The 22,186-nt window shown below is 37.0% G+C and overlaps 1 protein-coding gene across 1 annotated transcript in view; it reads left to right on the top strand.

Moving 5' to 3' along the window:
- GREM2 (gremlin 2, DAN family BMP antagonist) overlaps positions 1 to 21,339 on the top strand; it is a 102,701-nt gene extending 81,362 nt beyond the window's left edge. Inside the window, exon 2 of the mRNA XM_037511466.2 lies at positions 17,312 to 21,339. Coding sequence (XP_037367363.1) covers positions 17,313 to 17,819 — 507 coding nt within the window. The 5' untranslated portion in view covers position 17,312 and the 3' untranslated portion in view covers positions 17,820 to 21,339. The remainder of the gene's footprint in view (positions 1 to 17,311) is intronic.
- Positions 21,340 to 22,186: the final 847 nt, after the last annotated feature.

Here is a 22,186-nt window from a genome sequence, read left to right as displayed (position 1 = left end):
CAAATGAACTGATTTCTGGCAAAGCTTCATGAGTTGCTGTGGGCCTGCTTCAAATCCCCCACCTGAAGACCCTGGGCAGGGACCTCCCCCACATTGTTCACCACAGTTACAGAAACCACTGTGCACAGCCTTGAGAAGAAAGACATCTGAAGTGGAAATGCACATCACAATTACTTGCAAATCATCTCTTTCACATCTTCTTGTCACAAGGAAGCCTCTATTTTAAACATGTGGAAATTGCTTAAAGGAAGAACAGATGTTAGATCTAAATTTCAATTTAATTTAACAATGATTGGTATGTATTAGTCCCTGGACTCTATTGATGAGGATATAATTAATGAAGCTTGTCCTGGGTAGTGAAGCAAAGCCCAAATAATTATGTTTTAGACAAATAATTTAGGTTTTTTCCTCAGAATATGAAGTGCTTATTAAAAATACTGTTTCTCATAATCTAGAACACATCTTGAGAATCATAATTCATTGTATGTGGTCCTGGTGTATGCATTTTTAACAAATTCCAAAGTATTTTTGTTTAAAATGAGTTTGAGGATCACTTATTAAGGAAATGGAGAGTCCTATGTTGAATTTGTATTAAATAGAAATAATAAGTATTGTTAATAAAACTTGGAAAAATGTGCCAATACTTTTGTTTGAAAACAATATGTTAGAAAGCATTTGATAAGTTTGGGTTAAGGTATAACTAGTTCTGTTTGATGTTAATAAGAAACATTCTCTAGAAAGACTTCAAAAGTTCAATAGAAGTTCTTTTTATTTACATTATTTATAATTAGCCAGATCCAAGGAAAGATCTAAACAGAGAGTTATAAAAATCAGAATAGACATGAACCATCATGAACACATGTGCACTTAGTAAATATTTGCTGCATGAATGGTACACTTAAATTTGCTTTATTTCCCAAATGAAAGGAAAAGGGATGATTACTCTAACTTTCCAGTCTTGTATTCAGTTGTATTCTGCCTATTTGAATACTAGTAAATGTTGATCTGTGATTTCTCTGAAATATTAGCTATTTCTTCATTTATTCAATAAATATTTATTGATCATCCTGCTACGTATTAAGACCTGTGCTAAGTCCCAGGAATATGGTGAGTTAAAAAGAGAGTTGGTTTCTATGGTGCTGGAGTTTTCCATTGGAGAGGACTAGTAAATTATATGCTTTGAGAAATTAATTACCTTTTAGAAAAAGGGGAATATCAGAATGCGTATAAAACATTTCAATCCCAAGCATCAGTTTTGCACTTGTCACATTTGTTTAGCTTTTCAGAAATAATACTGCTTGGGTTACTGATGTGCTTCAGAAAGTAATATCTCTCCTCTCCTTAATTATTTTTTTAAGATTTATTTATTTATGCATACAAAAATTGCAGTACAGGCCAGGGGTGTGGGGGTGTGAGAGGATTCACCAGAGATAGAGTTGGGAACAGAACAGGAGGATTGACTGAACTACACTGCTGAGGGGAACAGCAGGTGTGTCAGGAGAGGTCTGCTGAGTCATGTGGGTAGCTCCCTCGCCAGGGATTGAACTTGTGCTGCAGTGGCTGCAGATAACTTCATAGGTTGCATCTTAACCCCTAGTGCCACCAGGAGGCCCCTTCTTATTTCTTTTACCACATTCAGAATGAATTCTTAAGTATTTGGAAGTTTAGATGATTTGCAGATTGTCTGCAACATATCAAAATATGATAAACAGGATTCATTACACATTATCTTCACTTTTTTTACCAAGTAAATCCTGCTCCCATTTCCATAACATCTCTTACACTTTCTGACCAAGATTACCTATATCAGCCCAGTAAATACTTTCAAGTCTCTACTCACCTGACTTCTTACAGTCCTGACTCTTTCTTCCTTTCCTCAGATACCTTAGTTGATTTCCTTTCCTCACTCCCTTGAAAAGCTTGTGTCCCCAGAGTTCTGTCTTCAGCCCACTTCTCCTCTTACCTTAATGATCTTATTATCTCCACATAATAAACATCACTTCAGATACTAACATCCACCATATAGCTTCCTTTTCTCATGCTCTAGAGACTCCCCTGTCCTTGTCAAGCAACTCTTCCTCTAATAGTCTCCATCACAGTGAGAAACAACCAAAGTCTCAAACTTGTCATTTTATTTCCTTATTTTCCTCTTCTCTTTATCCCCATGTTCACTCAATTACTTCAACATGTTAAAGCTCAAATATCTCAGCTGTTTTTCTTTTATTCTCTCCCCATTTCCCCTTAGTTCAGGTCCACATGATTTCTTCATTGATTACTTAAATAGTAACTAGTCTCCTACTGCTAGGATTAATGCCATTTTTTGTTTATGTATCTCATTCCTCCTTTGAAGTTGTAGTCTTGATCATCTTTGCATCTCAACCATTAAGAAAGTGCATGGAACATGTAGAATAAGTGAATGAACCAATTAATGCTTATATTATTAGTAAAAATGTTGCATATTATAGGTTCATATATGGAGACTGTTTAGGTGATGGTATTTATTTATTTAAGTTTTGGCTATTTTTTACTTTTTACTTTTTACATGATTCCATATTCATTGGCACATTTTAAGTCTTCTGGCTTTCTCTGGTTTTGTTTGTTTTCTTTAGTCAAGAACCTTGAATTTGCACTAGAGTTTGTTTGAATTCAACATCAATTGTCAAAAGGAACTAACTTGAGAAAGTCGGAGTGCATAGATTTTACACCAACTGAACCAGATTTCTTGTTTCAGTTAAATTACTTAATGTGGGACTTTCCAGTCCTTTGTGGACCTATTAGCCAACAGAGTATTTAGAAAAACTGTCAAGAGATGTTTCAGAATTCAAGAGACATGAATACATGAACAGGCAAAGATCAAACTTGAGGTCTTTCTTCATAACATTTGCTTGTGACATAAAATTTTTATGTGTCAATTCAATGATGAATTATAGGCTATAATGTAGTTCTTACACTTTAAACTATTATTACAATATAATAATACTTTAGTGTATTATTATTGTAACATATTTAGCTTTAAATCTATACAAACTCTCACACACTTTTTTTTTTTTTAAAGATTTATTTATTTATTTATATAAGCACTGGGTACAGTCAGAAGTGCGGGAGGGTGAGAGAATTCACCAGAGCCGGCCGGGGAACAGAGCAGGCAGACTGACGAAACACTGCTGAGGGGAGCAGGGGTACAGCAGGAGAGGTCTGTCTCGGCCATGTGGGACCCTCACGGGCGGCCGGCCGGGGATCAAACCAGTGCTGCAGAGGCTGCGGGCAGCTTCTCAGTCCAGTGCTCAACCGCTGCTCCACCAGGGAGGCACTCTCACACACTTTTTGATTGACACCTAAAAGTTGCTGTGGCTGTCATTTAAAAAATGCTGTAAAGTTGATGATTTAAAATAAAATGTTTGCTATACTCTTTAATGTCTCCAGAGGAATCTAGGTGCGATAATAGTTAAAAACCATAGATAATTTATTCCCAACATTAAACATTTTTATGCCTGTCCTATTATATAATATATGTTAAGCATATTTCTTAGAAAAAAGGAACAAATGGAGATTGAGGATTTGAATATTGGGTCCTCGAAAACTATCCTTGAACATATGAGCATACAGCTTTTAAGTCTTCTGGGGGCCTCCCTGGTGACACAGGGGTCAAAATCTCAGCACTATCAAGGTATCACCAGCCACTGCAACGTGAGTTTGATCCCTGGCCAGGGAGTTAACCCACATGGTGCAGCATATCTCTACTGTCATCACGCTCTGCACCTCTGGCCTATACTCCAGCTCTTGTATGCATAAATAAAAATAAATCTTAAAAAAAAAAAGTCTTTCTGTAACTCCTGGGCTGTACATATGCCAGTTTGAAATCCATTTTTTAGAGATTTTTTATTTATGCATACAAGAACTGGGGTACAGGCCAGAAGTGTAGCGGGTGAAAGGATTCGCCAGAGACAGAGTAGGGAGCAGAACAGTTAGATTGACTGAAATATACTGCTGAGGGGAGCAGTGGGTGAGTCAGGGAAGTTTTGCTGTGCCACATGCATAGAGTTCTGCTGCATCATGTGGGTAGTTTCCTGGCCAGAGATCTAACTCTTGCAGCATTGGCTGTGGAAATCTTCATAGATTGCATCTTAACCCCTTGTGCCACCAGGGAGGCCCTGAAATCCATTTTAAACTTAAAAAGTGGCTAGAGTAGTTAAGATGATGATGACAAAGAACACTAGGTCAGTGGAAAAAGAGAAGTGAAGAATTCTGATCTAGAAGAGAGGTAGGATCTGCAAAAAGTATAACCACTGAACCATAGAAAACTCTTTATTAGATTTTTTTTTTTTTAGTATTCCATTTCCAATAGTTGTATTTACTTCAGATTTTGATGATTTAATATGTATAAAATCATTATGAGTAAAGATTATAAAAATTATCACTGCCACTGAGAAGTTAGTGCAATTTAAAGTTTATATTTATAGTTAAAAATAAAAATATATTCATATACTATGTGGATAAAATCTAAATTTAGCCTTCATTTAGTCTGTTATACATTCATACACAAATAAACATTCAAAACTGTTCTCTGAACCTGCCATAAGTCAGTGTGAAAACAAAGATTAAATTCCTGAATTGCCATAGCTCATACTCCAGGTGGGGAGAAAAATATTCTGTCGTCACAGTGCCTCTTGGCAGGTATCATGGTGGCAGAAATGAAGGAGGAATTAGGGATGGTTTCATAAAGGAAGTGGCATTTGAATTAAATATTAATGTCCTGCAGTAATTAGAGAAAACAATATTAGTAATTAGAGAAACAATATCACAGACAAAACCTTCTTTATGATAAAATACATATGTTTGTGTGTTTTAAGCATAAGATATAAGGTGAGGGAATACAATGTGATGAGACTAGAGAAGCGATGAACATCACAGAAGGCCTTATAGATAATCCCAAAGACTGACTTTGTAGGTGATGGGACACCTTTAATGGATTTAATTTAAAGCAATAACAGATTTTAATTTAAAGCAAGCAGATTTTCATCTCCGAACATTCACTCTGGAGCCTCCCTGGTGGCACAGGCAGTTGAGCACAGCGCTATGAAGCTGTCCACAGCCTTTGCAGTGCAGGTTCGATCCATGCTGGCTGGCAAGATACCCACATGGCACGGTAGACCTCTCCTGTCTCACCTGCTGCTCCCCTCAGCAGTGTATTTCAGTCAGTCTGCCTGTTCTGTTCCCCGCTCTGTCTCTGGTAAATCCTCTCACTCTCCCACATCTATAAATGTATGTTATCAAACCATGCCCATTGCAAAGCACCACTGAGCTTTCTCTCTCTTTTGCTTTACCCCTCCATCTGCTCCACCATATAACAGTCCTACAGACTGATGTCTATGGTTTGTTTTGTTTGTTGTTTTGCTTTGTTTTCTATATACCATATATGAATGATTTCATCCAATATTTGCCTTCTGCCTCTAATTTTAATTAGCATAATCCCCCTCTGTCCTTGGACATATATGTTGTTTGCATAAGTTGGTATTGTAAATAACCTGCTGCAATGAACATATTAAACGTGATTTAGCGTTTTTGTATTATTCAGGTAGATACCTAGAAGTGAAATTGTTGGATCATATGGTACATATAGTTTTAAATTGTTAAGAAATTTCCATGCTGTTTTCTGTAGAGGCTGGACCAATCTAGATTCCCACAAAAATAGCATATGAGGGTTTCCTTTTCTCCACAGCCTCCTACAATTGATTTTCCTAGTATTTTTTAAAGATTTATTTTATTTATTTATACAAGCACTGGGTACAGTCAGAAGCGCAGGAGGGTGAGAGAATTTCACCAGAGCCAGAGCAGGGAGCAGAACGGGCAGACTGACAAAGTACATTGCTGAGGGGAGCAGCGGGAGCTGCAGGAGAGGTTTGTGCGCCATGTGGGACCCTCACCAGCGGCCAGGGATGGAACCGGTGATGCAGAGGCTGCAGACAGCTTCGCAGCCCAGTGCTCAACCACTGCACTACCGGGGTGGTCCAATTTCCTAGTATTTTTGATATGTGCCATTCTATAGGAGTGAGATGGTATCTCATTTGATTAACATATAATTGATGATAAGTGATGATGAACATTTTTTCATGTGCTTGTTGGCCATCTGCATGTCTTCTTTAGAGAAGTGTCAATTTAGCTCTTCTATTTTTTGATTGGGATCTTTGTTCTTTTTGTTGAGTTGCATGAATTCTTAGAAGATTTTGCATCCTGTAGAGTATCTTTTGGTTTTAATGGTAATTTCTTTTGCTGGGCAGGAAGCTTTTTAGTTTGATGCAGTCCTATTTTTTTAATTATTTTTTATTCACATAACTTTGGAAATCAGGCCCCAAAACATCTCTGAAGCCAATATCCAGATTTTATTGCCTATGTCTTCCTCAATGTATTTTATGACTGCAGAAATACATCTAAATATTTAATCCATTTTCAGTAAGTTATTGCACATGTTGTAAGATACTGGTTGTGTCCTTCTTTGGTAAATGGTTGTCCAGTTTTCTCAACACCATTTGTTGAAGAGACTTTTTGTTCTCCATTAGGTACTCTTTGTTCCTTTGTGGTAGGTTAACTGACCAAAAAGTGTGGTTTTATTTCTGCACTCTCAATTTTAAATATTCCATTGGTCTGTGCATCTATTTTTATCCTAATACTATAATTTGAATTACTATAACTTTGCAGTTTAGTTTGATAACTGGGTATGTGAAACTTCCATTCTCCTCTGTGTTTGTCAGGATTGATTTACCTATTCAAGGTCTTTTGTGATTCCATACAAATTTAGGAAATTTTTCTTCTTTTTCTTTGAAGAATGCCATTGAAATTTTGATAGGGATTGTACATTGTTTTGGCCTTATCAAGATTAAGTCTTCCAATTCATAAGCACAGAATATAATACCATTTCTTTGTGTCTTTCAGCTGTTTCTTTAAAATTATATTATAGTCTTTGTCTTGCATATCTTTTTCTTCCTTTGTTAAGTTTATTTCTAAGTAATTTACTCCTTTTTGATTGCAATTATAAAGTGCTGTAGTTATTGAGGACATCCAATACTTTGTGAAAATAATGGTAAAAGTTGACATCCTTATCTTGTATCTGACCTTCGAGGAAAAGGTTTTTGTTTCTCAACATTATGATTTTAGCTGTGTTTGTTATATATGTCTGTTGCTATATAGAGGTTGGTTCCAACCCCATTTTGTTAAAACCTTTCAAAAAATTAAAAAATGCATGTTGGATCTTGTCAAATGCTTTTCCTGAACTACTGATATGGTCATATGAATATTTTCATCTTTTGTTGATGTGGTGAAAGACATTTATCAGTCTGCATATGTTGAGCCATCCTTGCATCCCTTGTCATGATACCTGATCCTTTAATCTATTGCTGAATCATTTTGCTAAAATTTCATTGATAATTTTTAAATCTAGGTTCATCAGGGATATTGGTCTGTAATTTTTTTAATGTGTAATGTTCTTGCCTGCTTTTGGTATCAAATTAATGCTAGCCTCAGAAAGTATGTTTGAAACATGTCCCACTGCCATGATTTTTGGGGGAAGAATTTGAAACAGTAGCTATTAATATGTTATTGAAGATCTGGTAAAACACACTAGTAAAACCCTATGGAATATTACTCAGCATTCAAAAAAGATAAACACATGCAATTTGCAGCAACATGGATGGCGCTGGAAGGGATCATGCTCAGCGAAATAAGCCAGAAAGAAAAAGAAAAATACCGGATGGTCTCACTCATAGCAGGAATCTAGAAAACTTAAATAAGGGATCAGGAAAATTAATAACTATAAGAAAGTGAAAATCAAAATCAACAAAAAACTATGAACCAGAGACACTTTTTGGGGGGTGGGGGCCGGGAGGGGAGGGATTGGGGTCAGAATGGGGCATGTGCAGTTGTATGGGGGAATATAAAAATAAAATTTATTATTAAAAAAAAAAACCCTATGGCCATGAGCTATTATTTTTTGGGGAGATTTTTGATTACTGTTTCAGTCTGCTTCCTTATAATTGATCTGTTTTTGCTTTCTATTAATATGTTTCGTTATTCAGTCTCGGAAGCTGGTATGCTTCTAAGAATTTGTCCGTTTCTTCTAGGTTATCAAGTTTGTGAACAGAGATGGTTATATTAGCCTCTTAAATACTTTTGAAATGTTGGTTGTAATTTTTGCTCTTTCAGTTCTGATTCCACTTAAGTTTTTTTTTTTCTTTTTCTTCTCTTCTTCTTGAATCTAGCTATAGATCTGTATATTTTTCTTATTACTGAAAAAAAAAAACAGCTTTTGAATTCTTTGCTCTTTTGGACGGCTTTGTAAATTTTGTTTTGTTTATTTCTATTCTAATTTCAATTATTTCTTATCTTTTACTGGCATTGACTTTGTTTATTCCACTTTTTTCTATTTCCTCAAGGTGTGAGGTTATTATTTGAGATCTTTACTGTTTTTTGATCTGGGCCTGTATTGCTATATACTTCTCTCTCAGGAATAATTTTGCTGTGTTCTAATTTCTGGTAGATTATGTCTCTATTTCCATTTCACTCCATGTATTTTTAAATTTTCTCTTTGATTTCTTTGTTTACTCAATAGCCATTCAGTAGTATGCTGCTCAGTCTCCACATATTGGAAGCTTTTCTCACTTATTTTTTACAGTTCATTTGTTGTCTGGTAACATTCTAATCAAAGAAGACATAATATTTAATTCTTCATAAATTGATTGACACTTGTTTTGTGGCTTAACATTGTTCTAACATGGGCATTTTTATCTATTTTCAAAAATGTTCCATCTAGCTTTGAAAAGAATGTGTACTCAAGGTTTGAATGCAGTGTCCTATAAAGATAATCAGGATTTATTCCTTGTTTAAGGCAATTATTTCTTGGTTTATTTTCTTTCTGCCAAAATGTGAAAATGAGGAGTTGATGTCTCCTACTTCAATAGTGTTGCCAATGTTTGTTTTAAATTTTTAATAGCTTTTTTTTAAGAAGTGGGGTACAGGCCAGAGTCACAGGGGGTGAGAAGATTCACAAGAGAGAGCAGGAGAGGTACAGGCAGATGTACCGAAATACACAGCTAAGGGGAGCAGTGGGCAAGACAGGAGAGGCCTAATGCACCATGTGGGTTACTCCCTAGCTGCCTGGGGATCAAACTTGTGCCACAAAGACCACGGACAGCCTCACAGTACTGCACTCAACCCCCTGCGCCACCAGGGAGGCCCTACCTTATATATTTTGATGCTTTTATGATTGATGCATATATATTGATGAGTATTACATTTCTTTTTATATTGATACTTTAATAATCCACATAATGTGCAACCTTGCCTCTTGTTACCTTTTTTTTAGCTGGAAGTCTTTTTTTATGTGGTATAAGTATGGCTGCTTCTGTGTGTTTTGTTTGCTTGATTTGTAGGATTGTTTCTCAACCATTTGCTTTGAAATTCTTGTTATTTTTGCATGTCAGATGAGTGGCTTGGAGACAGCATAAAATTGGATTTTGTTTTCTGATCTGTGCAATCACTCTGTATCTTTTGATTGAATGTTAAGCCCACTTGCATTATGGGTAAATATTAATATGCAATAATTTACTACTGCAATTTTATATTTAGTTTTCTGGATCTACCTATTTTTTCTTAAGTTTTGTACATTTTCTTCTCCTTCTCAATCCTTATGGAAAAGAGTATATAGCTCCCTCAAAATATTACGATTATGACACAGAATTTTACTTCTTGGTATCTACCCAGAGAATGGGGAAAAAAAAAAAAACTAATTTAATGGGCTATATGCTCTCCTGTGTTCATTGCAACACTATTTAGAATATCCAAGCTATGATTACAATCTAAGTGCATAGAGAGGTGAGTGAATTAGGAAGAAGTGGTATATACACAGAATGGAATAGTATATTATTTAGTTATAAGAAAAAATAAACTCGGGCCTCCCCGGTGGTATAGCGGTTGAGCGCTGGGTTGCTCAACCTGCAGCTGCCTGCAGCCTCTGCAGCACCGGTTCGATCCCCGGCTGCTCCCCGGCCACCAGAAAGAGGGTCCCACATGGCGCGCAGACCCCTCCTGCCGCCCGCTGCTCCCTTCAGCAGTGTACTTCGCTCCTTCTGCCTGCTCTGCTCCCCACTCTGGGTCTGGTGAATTCTCTCACCCTCCCGCGCTTCTGACTGTACCCAGTGCTTGTATTGTAAATAAATAAATAAATCTTTTTTAAAAAAAAGAAAAAAGAAACTCTCGCTTTTTTGGTAGAGGGGATTCTATTAAGTGAAATAAATTAACATTTCTTGTAGGGGAAGTCTAATGTTTGCATATTCTTTCAGCTTCTGTTTGTCAGGGGTTTATTTCTCATTTGTATATTTAATGTCTTACAGGATATAGTATTTTTGACTGGCAGTTTTTATTTTTAACTACTTTGAATGTCAGTCTATTATCCCCTTGCTTGTAGGGTTTCTTCTAGATGTCTCAGGTAAGCCTGATAATAGTACCTTAGGTTTCTACATTTTCCCCTATCTATTTTCTTTATTCTTTCTTTTTCTTTAATTCTGGGAAGTTTCTTTAATTCTGGGAAGTTTAATTACTGTGAAACATATGTTTCACAGTAAGTGATGCTGTGTAGCTCTAATTTCATTTTGATAACAAGTTTTCTTTAGCTACATGGACTTGTATATTTACTTGCTTCACTAGAATTAAATAGTGCTCGTCTTTCACTTCTTTCAATAATTTTTCCATTGCCTTCTTTCTCTTCTGACTTTCTGGAAGGAAAGATTCTTTCCAAATGAAGTTAAAGAGTTCTTGAAGTATTTATTAATATTTTTTCTTTGTATTTCTCCTTTTACTACCTATGCGGTCATTGTTTCTCTTTTCCTTTTGTTCTATTCTGCTTTCAGAGCTTTCTCTAGAATTGTTTATCTTAACTATGGAACTCTTACATGCTGAATTTCTGTCATTTTCTTATTTAAAACTTCAGTTTATATTTTCTGATCACTAATTATATTTCCCATCCATCTGTTTGCTTTTCTCTAAAATTGTTGTATCTCTCTTGTTAGTTTTTCTGATATCTCTTATATCACTTTTCTGCATTTCCTTCCATCTTTTTTATTTTATTTTTAAAATATTGAACTTTCTATGATAGTAAGATAAATTGTACCATATCTTTGTGGTTTGATTCTGGAAAGTTGTTCTCTTGTGATGCCCTATTCCCTTGGGGCCCCAAGGAGCTATGTAGTAGAGATTTGTTCATTTTGCTGCTTCTAATTTCCCTTTTTTTTTTTTTTTTTTTTTTTTTAAGTATCTGTAGAAGTAACTTAGAGATTAGAACTACTTCCACTTTTCCAGTAGGTGGCACTATGGTACTATTTGACTTAGTTTTTGTCTTTTTTTAACTTCTGTAGGAACTGAAATGTGTTTTTGAGTAACACAGTGGGAATGTCCAAAAGGGTACAGACTCTACTGCAAATGTGTTGTGGGGCTAGACATGACTTATGTGTGAAGTACTCCCAATATTCCTCCATTCTGGGTTTTCAGATCCAAGACTTTTCTGTCTATTTACGATCAGTGCACTTTATCATGTCAGGACCAGTCCCAAGTGGTATTGCAGATGAACTCATTCCAATGCACTGTATTTTTTTTTTTTCACTGGGAGAAGCGTCACCTTAGGAAGACCCCCAGCTTCTCCACATGTATTAACATTCATTCAAAGATGTCTGCCTCCACACTGTTTAGCATTCTCATGCTTGTGGTTCCTGGCTCAGTGGCAACCTTGATTCCCACCATGGACAGCAACCTCCATGCTTTTTCTCTCCACCCACCTCTAGTTAAATGAAGCATGAATTGCTTCTGTTTCCCTTCTGGTGAAATATGTTATGGTCTCTGATGTCCATGGGTGTCCCAATTATGCCCTTAACCATGGAACTCTCTGGGCATATTGTCCTTCTGATGAACTGTTAGGTGATATTCTCAGGAGTGAGGCAAGGGACCTCCTTGGACATCATCTTAGTCTGAATCAATACTATTTGAATTTAAAGAGACTTATTGTGATGTCATTTCATAGGTTTCTACTGTTCCTTCTTTAGGAAGAACTAATATTCTCTCTTTGTTCCTTCACTACACCCTGGGAGACCACTTGTATCCTTGGAAATCATCTAAAACAAAACTTTAAAATCCAAATCTCAAATTCTGATTCAGAATGTTATTGGGGTGTAGCTCAGGAATCTATATTCTAAAACATCCCAGATGATTCAGATGTTATTTATTCCAGGGTTACTAAGCTGCACACCTATGCTATTATTCTTATACAGTGATCATTGTTGTTTGCATGTTTTTCTCTTGTTTTTAATTTCAAGTTTGTAGAAGCAATGGAAACATGGTGTTTATATTGCATTCAACACATCTTTTTTTGAGTGTCTACTGCCAGGCACTGTTCTAAGTGTAGGCAATATATTAAGAAACAAAAACCGTAATACTGCTCTCTTGGACTCTCAATTCTAGTGGGGGCAAGTCAGACATTACAAAAATAAATAAGATCACAAATACAACCTGTAAATGATAATTGTCATTGAGTAAAACAGAGCATGAAAGGGGAAAAAAAAAAAACAAGTTTTCTTATAGGAGGTGATGATTGATTAAAGACTCTTGGAAAGGCCATACATGGTGGCCCATACATATCTGGTGAAAGACAAATGTAAGTTTCTAGAGTAGAATGCTGAGCACACTCTGAAACAAGGATTATCAGTGTGACTGGAACAGAGAGTGTGAAGGAGATAGCTGGTAAGCAAACCATGAGAAAAGAGTAAGGAGAATAAGGAGAACAGATATTCTTTGAACTCATGTGCTACTAGAGGAACTTTGTTTTTAATCTCTGAGTGATATGGTGGAATATACAAGGTCTGTCAGTGTTTACTCCAGAACACTCAACAAATATTTGATAAATAAAGTAATTATCTACTGGGTAATATGCTAAATTAGACTGTGCTAAATTAGACTTAAAATAATAACAGTGACACAGAGACATATTCAAGTTATATGTTAGCTCATACATTACATCCCTAAGCTTAATTATCTAATTACTAGAAGTTGGTACCTTTCAACCACCCTTGTTTCAAGCTATCTCTCTAGTTACACTATTTTAGCACAAGTATTTTCAACATAGGTAGCTATACTCACTTGAAGTCAGGATACATGAATTTAAATATTTTATGTAGGTCTTGGAAAGTTATCAAGCTTCTCAATGCCTCAGTTTCCTCATCCATAAAATGATGATACATATAGTAATAACTACTTAATAGAACCTTTTTTTGTGTTTATACATAAAAGGAAACTGTAAGTGTATTATATGTTTTCAATACAAATAAATATTAACTTATCATTAGCATGGATATATTTGACAGCTATAATACTTCAGGGAGTTTAATATTTTTGATATTAAATTTATCCATTGGCTATACATATGCTTGCTATATATAAATGTGTTAATATACCATATAACTAAATAATTTTTATATATATATATATATATTTACATGTCACTTTGGGGTATACATGTTAAAGGAGTAAGAATCGCATGGAGTTCTACAATAGGTAAACTCCATAGAGAGAAAATAAATAAATGGTAATAATCTTGAAAAGGATAAAGATCAATTTTATTTGTAAAGGAAGAATCATCTTTATTGAGGAATACTATTGTTCTTTGAGGATATTAATGAAAATATAACAATAAAATTTATAAATTTTATTTTAAGGAAATATATCTTTCACACCAGAGTCTGTCTTGCTTTTTTATGAGACATTATTTTTTACAGTAAGAATAGTCCCTTTTTCTTTCCACCTCTCCTGGACTTTTGTCCTGGTCCCCTAATCTAGAGACTGAACAAATATTACGTCAATATGGGTACCATTGCATTGGCTTATGCTAACTTTCATATAACTTTAGAAATTTCTTGATTCAGAACTGGGAAGTGGTTTTCTCTATAATTCATGACTCATTTGAATTATTTAAAGATCTTGTGCGTATTTAAATATTATTTATTTTGTTAATTTAATAGATGTACAAATACATTAATTTTCATAATCTATGTTCATGTCTAACTTTAATGTTAATTTTAACAAACTTATAAGCCATGCCTACCTTTCCTTTAATTTTATTAAGTTAATAATTTATTTACATTTTTATTTTTATTTTTCTAATCATATGCATGAAATATTGGTTAATTTTTACAGCACAGATGTCTGGCACAAACACTGGAATATCTGCAGTCATAAAGTATATGGAAGATAATATAGGCAGGAAAAGATTGGGCCAAGATGGTGGATTAGAACTGTGCTTACCTTCTTCACTGACAACAAATCTACACCTAAACATGGACTAATCAGCCACTCAGTGTAAGTTCGATCTCTGGCCAGACAGGGAGCTACCCTCATGGCACAGCAGACCTCTCCTGACTCACGAGCAGTCTGTCTGTTCTGTTGCCCACTCTGCCTCTGGTGAGTCCTCTCATCTCCCAAACCTCTGGCCTGTACCCAAGTTCTTGTATGCAGAAACAAATAAATCTTGAAAAAAAAATGGACTTATCTACATAGAAGCATATTTGAAACCCAGATGAATAAAGAGTGTACAACAAGAGGTAAAAAGGCACTACCCACAGGGATAGATGGAACAGAGACATTCTCAGAAGAAACCCCATTGGGGGAAAATGAGGCATTAAGGAAGCTACCTCTAGTGTGTGAGTCTTTTCCCTGGGAAATGGGGGGATTGTTGTCCCTGACACCTGGCATCCCGTTATTATGATCCAGAATCACTGTATTAAGGGTCAGAGGGAATTGAGAAGAGAAAGTCAAGGGAAAGGTAATGACTGAGATTCAGTCCTTATTTTTTTTTAATTTTTAATTTTTTTAAATGACTGATTTATTTATGCATACAAGAGCTGGTGTGCAGGCCAGAGATGTGGGGGATGAAAGGATTCACAGGTGAAAGATTAGGGAGCAGAACAGTCAGATATACTGAAATACATTGCTGAGGGAAACAGTGGGCAAGACAGGAAAGATCTGTTGTGCCATGTGGGTCACCTCCCGTGCCAGAGATGAAACTTGTGCTGCAGTGGTTGCTGATAGCTTCATGGTGCTGTGTCTTAACCACTTGCACCAACAGGCAGGCCTGGATTCAGTCCTTAACAGGCCCACAAGCAGACTCTAATGTTCTGGAACCTAAAACTATAACACAGTTAAAAAAAAAGAATGAAACATGTTGGTATATAAAACAAGTCAATAAAATAATAATTGTACGAAGCATCTTTTGAGACCAAAATGTCATGAGATTACAAATCAACTACAAGAAGAAATCTGAAAAAAAAAAAAAAATAATAAAATAAAATAAAATACTACAAATATGTGGAAATAAAACAACATGCTACTGGGCCTCCTCGGTGGCGCAGCGGTTGAGCGCTGGGTTGCGAAGCTGCCCGCAGCCTCTGCAGTGCCGGTTCAATCCCCGGCTGCTCCCCGGCCACCAGAGGAGGGTCCCACATGGCGCGCAGACCTCTCCTGCCGCCCGCTGCTCCCCTCAGCAGTGTACTTCAGTCCTTCTGCCTGCTGTGCTCCCCGCTCTGGGTCTGGTGAATTCTCTCACCCTCCCGCGCTTCTGACTGTACCCAGTGCTTGTATAAATAAATAAATCTTTTTAAAATAAATAAATAAATAAAACAACATGCTACTAATAAACTATTAGGTCATAGGAGAGATCAAAAAGTAAATAAATGAGAGAAATGAGAATGAAAATACTATATACCAGAATTTTGGGGATGCAGCAAAAGCAGTTGTACAAGAGGAAAATTTATAACAATACAGCTCATCTGAAGCAATAGGAAAATATCAAAAAACCTAACTGTATACCTAAATGAACAAGAAAACGAAAGAGAAAATTAAGCCCAAAGTCAGAGGTAAGGAATTTTAAAACTCAAAGTAGAAATAAACAAAACAGAAACCAAGGAAACAACAAAATAACCATGAATCAAAACTGTTTTCTTTTAAATCAACAAAATTGACAAACTTTTGGCCCAATTCATTAAGAAAAAAAGACAAAAGACTCTGAAAGATAAATGAAAAAGAAGACATTACATGTACCACAGAAACACAAAGGTTCAGGGCCTAAAGAACATCTTTGTGGTTATGTCTCTAACAGCAAAGGAAACAAAAGAGAATAAACAAATGGGTCTACATCTTAAAAGCTTCTGAAGAGTGAATGAAGTCATTGTCAAAATGAAAAATCAGCATAATGATTGGAATAAGATACTTGAAAATCATATATCAGACAAATGGTCATTTTCATAACCTGTAAATATCTCATAACAGGGAAAAAAACATGCAGCCAGATTTTAAAATGGGCAGAGGCTGGAATACTGCTCAGCCATTAACAATGATAACTTGCCATCTGTGACACAAATGGAACTGGAGAGGATTGCGTTAAACAAAATATTTATTGGGTTGTTGGGAAAGTCATGATGTATTTTTTTGCATCAGGACAAAGAAAAATACAGAGATCATTTATTTCACTCATATGTGAACTATAATAAAGCAAATAAAAAAAAATCTTTGAAATCGGACTTCAGAACTGAGTTGTGACTGGGGAAGAAAGGAGTGAGAAGCAAATGGACTATATCAGAGCTTTATGGGTGCTTTGGTGGTGATAGGAGTGATGTGATAGTATATATCTGTAGAGGTGTGAAACTTCACCCCTAAAACATATACAATGGTGTAAACCAACATTAACCTCAGTAAACATAATGAAACAAATCCTTGCTCATTCCTTAGTGGTTGTGCAGGCTTGAATTTATTGAAACTCTGTGACCCTCAGTTTCCTTTATTGTAAAGGAGAGAGAATAATGCCACCTCCAACTTAAGAGTTTTTTGAGGCTCAAAAGAGATGTACATGTAAATCTCTTTGCCTATACTGGGCAGACACCAAAACGTACTTGGCAGTTCAGCAAACTGGCTTGGGCTGTTTTGTGACAGCTTCTGCTTTGTAATCCTGAAATTGTTCAAAGTGTATGTTTTCTAGATGCATTATAGATTAATATTTTGTGCATCTTCTTATCATGGGGCAGTATTTAGGATACTAACTTGCTTCAGGAAGCATACAATTTCATCACTTTTTTTCTGCTGTATCCAGGAACCAGCAACTAGCAATCAGCTTTGTCCCAACTGACTGAAGCTCCTCCTCCTCCTCCTAAAGCCAGAAAGCAATTAAAGGAAACATGTGCCCAACTGTCATCCATTCCAACCAACCCTTGTAACTCTTTTCTCATTACAGGATGTTCTGGAAGCTTTCTCTGTCTTTGTTCCTGGTGACTGCACTGGTGAAGGTGACAGAAGCCCGGAAGAACCGACCTGCGGGAGCCATCCCCTCACCATACAAAGACAGCAGCAGCAACAACTCAGAGAGATGGCAGCACCAGATCAAGGAGGTGTTGGCTTCCAGTCAGGAGGCCCTGGTGGTAACCGAACGCAAGTACCTCAAAAGTGACTGGTGCAAAACGCAGCCCCTGAGGCAGACAGTGAGCGAGGAAGGCTGCCGCAGCCGCACCATCCTCAACCGCTTCTGCTATGGCCAGTGCAACTCCTTTTACATCCCCAGGCACGTGAAGAAGGAGGAAGAGTCCTTCCAGTCTTGTGCCTTCTGCAAGCCCCAGCGCGTCACCTCAGTCCTCGTGGAGCTCGAATGCCCTGGGATGGACCCACCCTTCCTACTCAAAAAAATACAGAAGGTGAAGCAGTGCCGGTGCATGTCAGTGAACTTGAGCAATTCTGACAAGCAGTGAGCAGGCCTCAGAGACAGAATACAGGTCCCCACCCAACTGCCCCTGTCTGCTGGGCCCTTCTGCTGCTGCCTGAATCCCTGTCCTCCCAGTCACTCACATGTTGTCTCCTGTCAGCAGCAAGATCGTCTCTTAGAGCTGCTGATGCCCTTTGTCACAAACACAGATCACAAAGAAGACCCTTGGCCTCACCTGGGTCTCCTCAACTAGGCTGTGTTTCAGACTAGAAGGAAGATGCTGAAAAAATCATCAGCCACCAACCAACAATCTGAGGATCCTTCACTGTCAATCCGGGCATTCAGTTTCCACCATGTGGAAAAGTGAATATTTCCATAGTCTCACTGTTCAGTGCAACCCTTCACAGGGGACCTGAAGACCACATCATTTTCCCTCAAGTCTTCCCTACTGGTCTCTGGGCCTCTAGCTGACAGTGTCCATTCTAGTCATTTGAGTCGGGCTGTCCTTTGTGTGATGTTGATTTGGACACAGACATATGTAAAGAAGACTTTGATGGACAGGGAGGTTCTCCTAACAAACCAAGGAGACACTTGAATGATTTGGATGACAAGTGGGCTTTCCTGGGAGCCTTGTACAGAGCAGGCCACACTCTTCCCGCCCCCAGCCACCACCCCATCTGTGCCCTGAAGATGAACTCTGCTGTGCATGCTGTAATCTGCTGAAATTAGAACATTATCACACACACACATCTTTTTATTAATGTTAGTTTTATAATTGGCCTATATTATAAAGAGCTGTTAAAAAGTATTATGACGTATCCATGTGTCGTTTCCAATTGTTTGGGCTCTAACTTTGCAACAGCATTCTGAGTAAGGACTAGAGCAAGTAATGATGTGCCCAGAAGGTCATAACTTTGGAATAATGCCTGATCAGCCGCTCATTGACATGCACCTATTCTTAGGTTGGGTTGGGAGGTGGGAGGAGTTAGGACTTTTCATTAAATAATATTTCACTTGAAGGTGCTAAAGCATTGTAGCACAATGTAGAAATTGGGTTAGGGTGGACAGGTGTAGAGAAGTTGTTAACCTGAAACTCAAAAGCACCTATATTATTTAATATACATATGTGGAGTGAGAAGCTATACTATTTCACTATCATTACATTAATCCAAAAAAATCCTGTTAAAAGAAGGAAATATTTAAAAATATAAGGAGTCAGGCCATTTTGTGGTATAGGAAGAAGTAAAGGATAAAATATATAGAATAGAAATCTAGTTGAACAGTTACAGAAAGCACCTACCTTCCTTTTTGAAGAATGAGATTTTAAAATGATGAAAAAACAATAGGTCACCTTCTGTTTTTATAATAAATTATGGAGATTTTCACATTGTGGTCATTTGATATCAAGAAACAGACATAATTTGCATTCCTGCAAAAATTATACTTTCTTTTGGCAAATTGTCCCACAAAGTCTTCCCTATAAATAATGTTTTTGGAATCTGATTAAGGTGAATCATACCAGTTGAAAGCCTTTTGCCAATAATTCCCAAGTCTCAAGTGTTCCTGCCATGGAGGCTCAGAAGGTCCAGTTCCTGGGAATGTGAAAGTTTCTCTGGAATTAAGGTTTTCTGACATTAGATAGTGATGTGGGATCTGGAGACATTTACCTGGAGTGCAAGAATTTTGGTGCAGTGTGGAGTGTGGGTCAATACATCCCCCGATCCTCCACTGCAGGTTTTATTTCTGTAAAACCATGAGACCTGAACAAAATGTGCTGTTTTGAAACAGTGCTTGGCTTCAGAAATGTGTATCTACAGCCATAAATCAGAAGGTAGAACTCAATGGAAATCCTTGAGGTTTGAAACCTGGGAGTGGAGACAAAGAGTGGAGAAAGTGTCCAAGTTCAAAAATGATTTTTGTGTTTAGTGGAAAACCACATGTCATACTCAGGCAGAACATGCAGCAGAAAAGCTGTGAATAAAAGAGGTCCATGTGATTGTAATGGCAGATGGTGGAGCAGAGTAGGAAGAGAAAGGAGAGTGTCAGGAACTGCAAAGTAAGTCCCTGTCATTTCATTAACACAGATCTCATGCAAATATGGGAAGGAGTAAGCTATGAACTCACAGAATACAGACATGATCACACAATCTTTGAACTCAGTTTTGGGTATAGTGATGAAAACAGTATGGTATGCTGCAATGTAAAGCTCCTTCGGGGGTTATGTGTGTACAAAATTTACCTTATAATGGCTGAAATTATATTTAATATTTGTTGTTTATAAATGAAAATAAGCTATAAGTATAATATGTAATTATTTTATAGGTATACATTTAAATTATAGAATAAAGATACTCTAGGATTACATGTGATCTTGGTGTGATGTTTCATAAAACTGGAGTTCTGAACTTGTTTTAGGTCTTTTTGGTGAGTTCAACAACTAACCTATGTCACATGATCTCCTTTGGGGCCCTGGCACCTTCAAAGAGAATCAGAATCAGAATCAGGCATCCAGGTTGTAGAGATATTTGGAGTTGATGTCAATCCTGACTGTTATGTTGACAGGATCACACTGGCAAATGGGAGTCATGGAGCAAGCTGCACAATGCAGGATGCTGTCCAAAGAGCAAGTACTGGCTTTTATTGATAACACAATCATAAAGCATCCATTACTTGGGGTAGGAGATCAAACAGAAAGAGTGAGTGAGAACTGAACATGTGCTTATGTCATATAGGGCTTCAGGGGATGTTATCTGGTATTGTATTGGAAATCATACCCCAGATCTCTACCCATAGTTCCAGTCTTATCAACAAGGTGTTCCACGGATCAGTCTCTGGGATGCAAGGTTATACATCAGTCAACGGTCCCCTGAGTGTTTCCAATCATCCATCATGATGTATACCTATTGTTCCAGCATAATCAAGTGTTCTGCTCTTCTTTCCGAGCCTTGTAGGATCTGGTATACTACATTTTTAGGTCAGATAACTGATTGGTCAGGATGTTTAACCTTGTACTAGAATGCAGAACTTCAAGTTAAGTTATCAAGAGGGTGGTCAAGCAGGCCGTTTGTGTCTAGCAGAACCACACCCAGTATTGGGGATTGTCAAATCTTACAGAAACATCAGTAGCTGAAGACAGAATTCTAAACCCTTTCTCACTATGCTCTCTGAATAAGAAATATCAAACAAGAAAGCCTTAAGACACTGCTGTAAATAGAAGTTCACTATAAACCTCCCCTTCCCTTTTGCAAACAATGATCCACATGTCTTTTAACAAACCAGAATTTGTCCTAAGTTTTGTCTGTTTTCACAGTTATCTGACCTAAAACAGTTACATACTATCTCCATTTTTCTACTAATTGACTTTTATACCATTAAAGTACTCAATTTCTAATTAAAAACTTTAATGAAATGGCATAATATTGATTTGCTACATGAAATTCAATGGAATTAAACCCAATAATAAATAATTCATCTTAAGTTATTAAATGGGACAGAATGCAACAGTTCCTTATATAACTTCATTTTGTTGAAAGTCAGCAGGTTTTTTCTCATCAATTTTATAACAAAGTGACATTAAATAAATATTATTTAATTAATTAAATAAAACATTATTTGAGAAGCTGCTTTGCTTAAAATCTGTTTTCAAGAACCTATGGAGACACTAAGTGAGGAATCACTGAATTCCACTGAAAGGAGACTAAGATATTCCAAGTCACTTATTCCTGAAGTTCATTGGTTTGTGTTGAAGTTATAAAAATTTCGTTATTTAGTAAACAACTCAAAATATATGTATTCCTAGAAAACTTATTTGATGATTGATCTGTCACTGGCAATAATAATGTGCAAATGGGCAATAACCAATAAACCATATTGTAAACACCACACTTGTTCATCATCAGGTTTTCTTCTGAATCCTCCTTGACATCCACACTTGTCACACTTTTCACCCAACCCCACTGTAACTACTTCTCAAATACAGCAGGAAACTAATATTTATTATAAAAAAGCTTGGCTTGGTGGGACTTCCCTGGTGGTGCAAGGGGTTAAGACGCAATCTATGAAGCTATCTGCAGCCTCTGAAGCACAAGTCGATCCCTTGCTAGGGAGCTACCACATGGGGCAGCAGACCTCACCTGTCTCACCTACTGCTCCCCTCAGCAGTGTATTTCAGTCAGTCTACCTGTTCTGTTCCCCGCTCTGTCTCTGCTTAATCCTCTCACCCCCACCCCGCACCTCTGACCTGTAGCCCGGTTCTTATATGCGTAAATAAATAAAGCTTAAAAAAAAATAAAAAGCTTGGCTTGGAAATAGGAGAAATCATGTAGTTTTATTTATATTCATTGCCATTTCTAAGTTGCTGTCTCCTGTAGTACTTAATCTTGGTGGGAGCCAGGGGATTCAGGGAACTCACTG

The sequence above is a fragment of the Talpa occidentalis genome, unplaced genomic scaffold (assembly GCF_014898055.3).
Source record: "Talpa occidentalis isolate TD23 unplaced genomic scaffold, MPIMG_talOcc4v2.1 talOcc4.14, whole genome shotgun sequence".
Classification (NCBI taxonomy): Eukaryota; Metazoa; Chordata; class Mammalia; order Eulipotyphla; family Talpidae; genus Talpa; species Talpa occidentalis.
The sequence above is the reverse complement of the archived record's forward strand: the minus strand, read 5'-3'. Positions and strand labels throughout refer to the sequence as shown.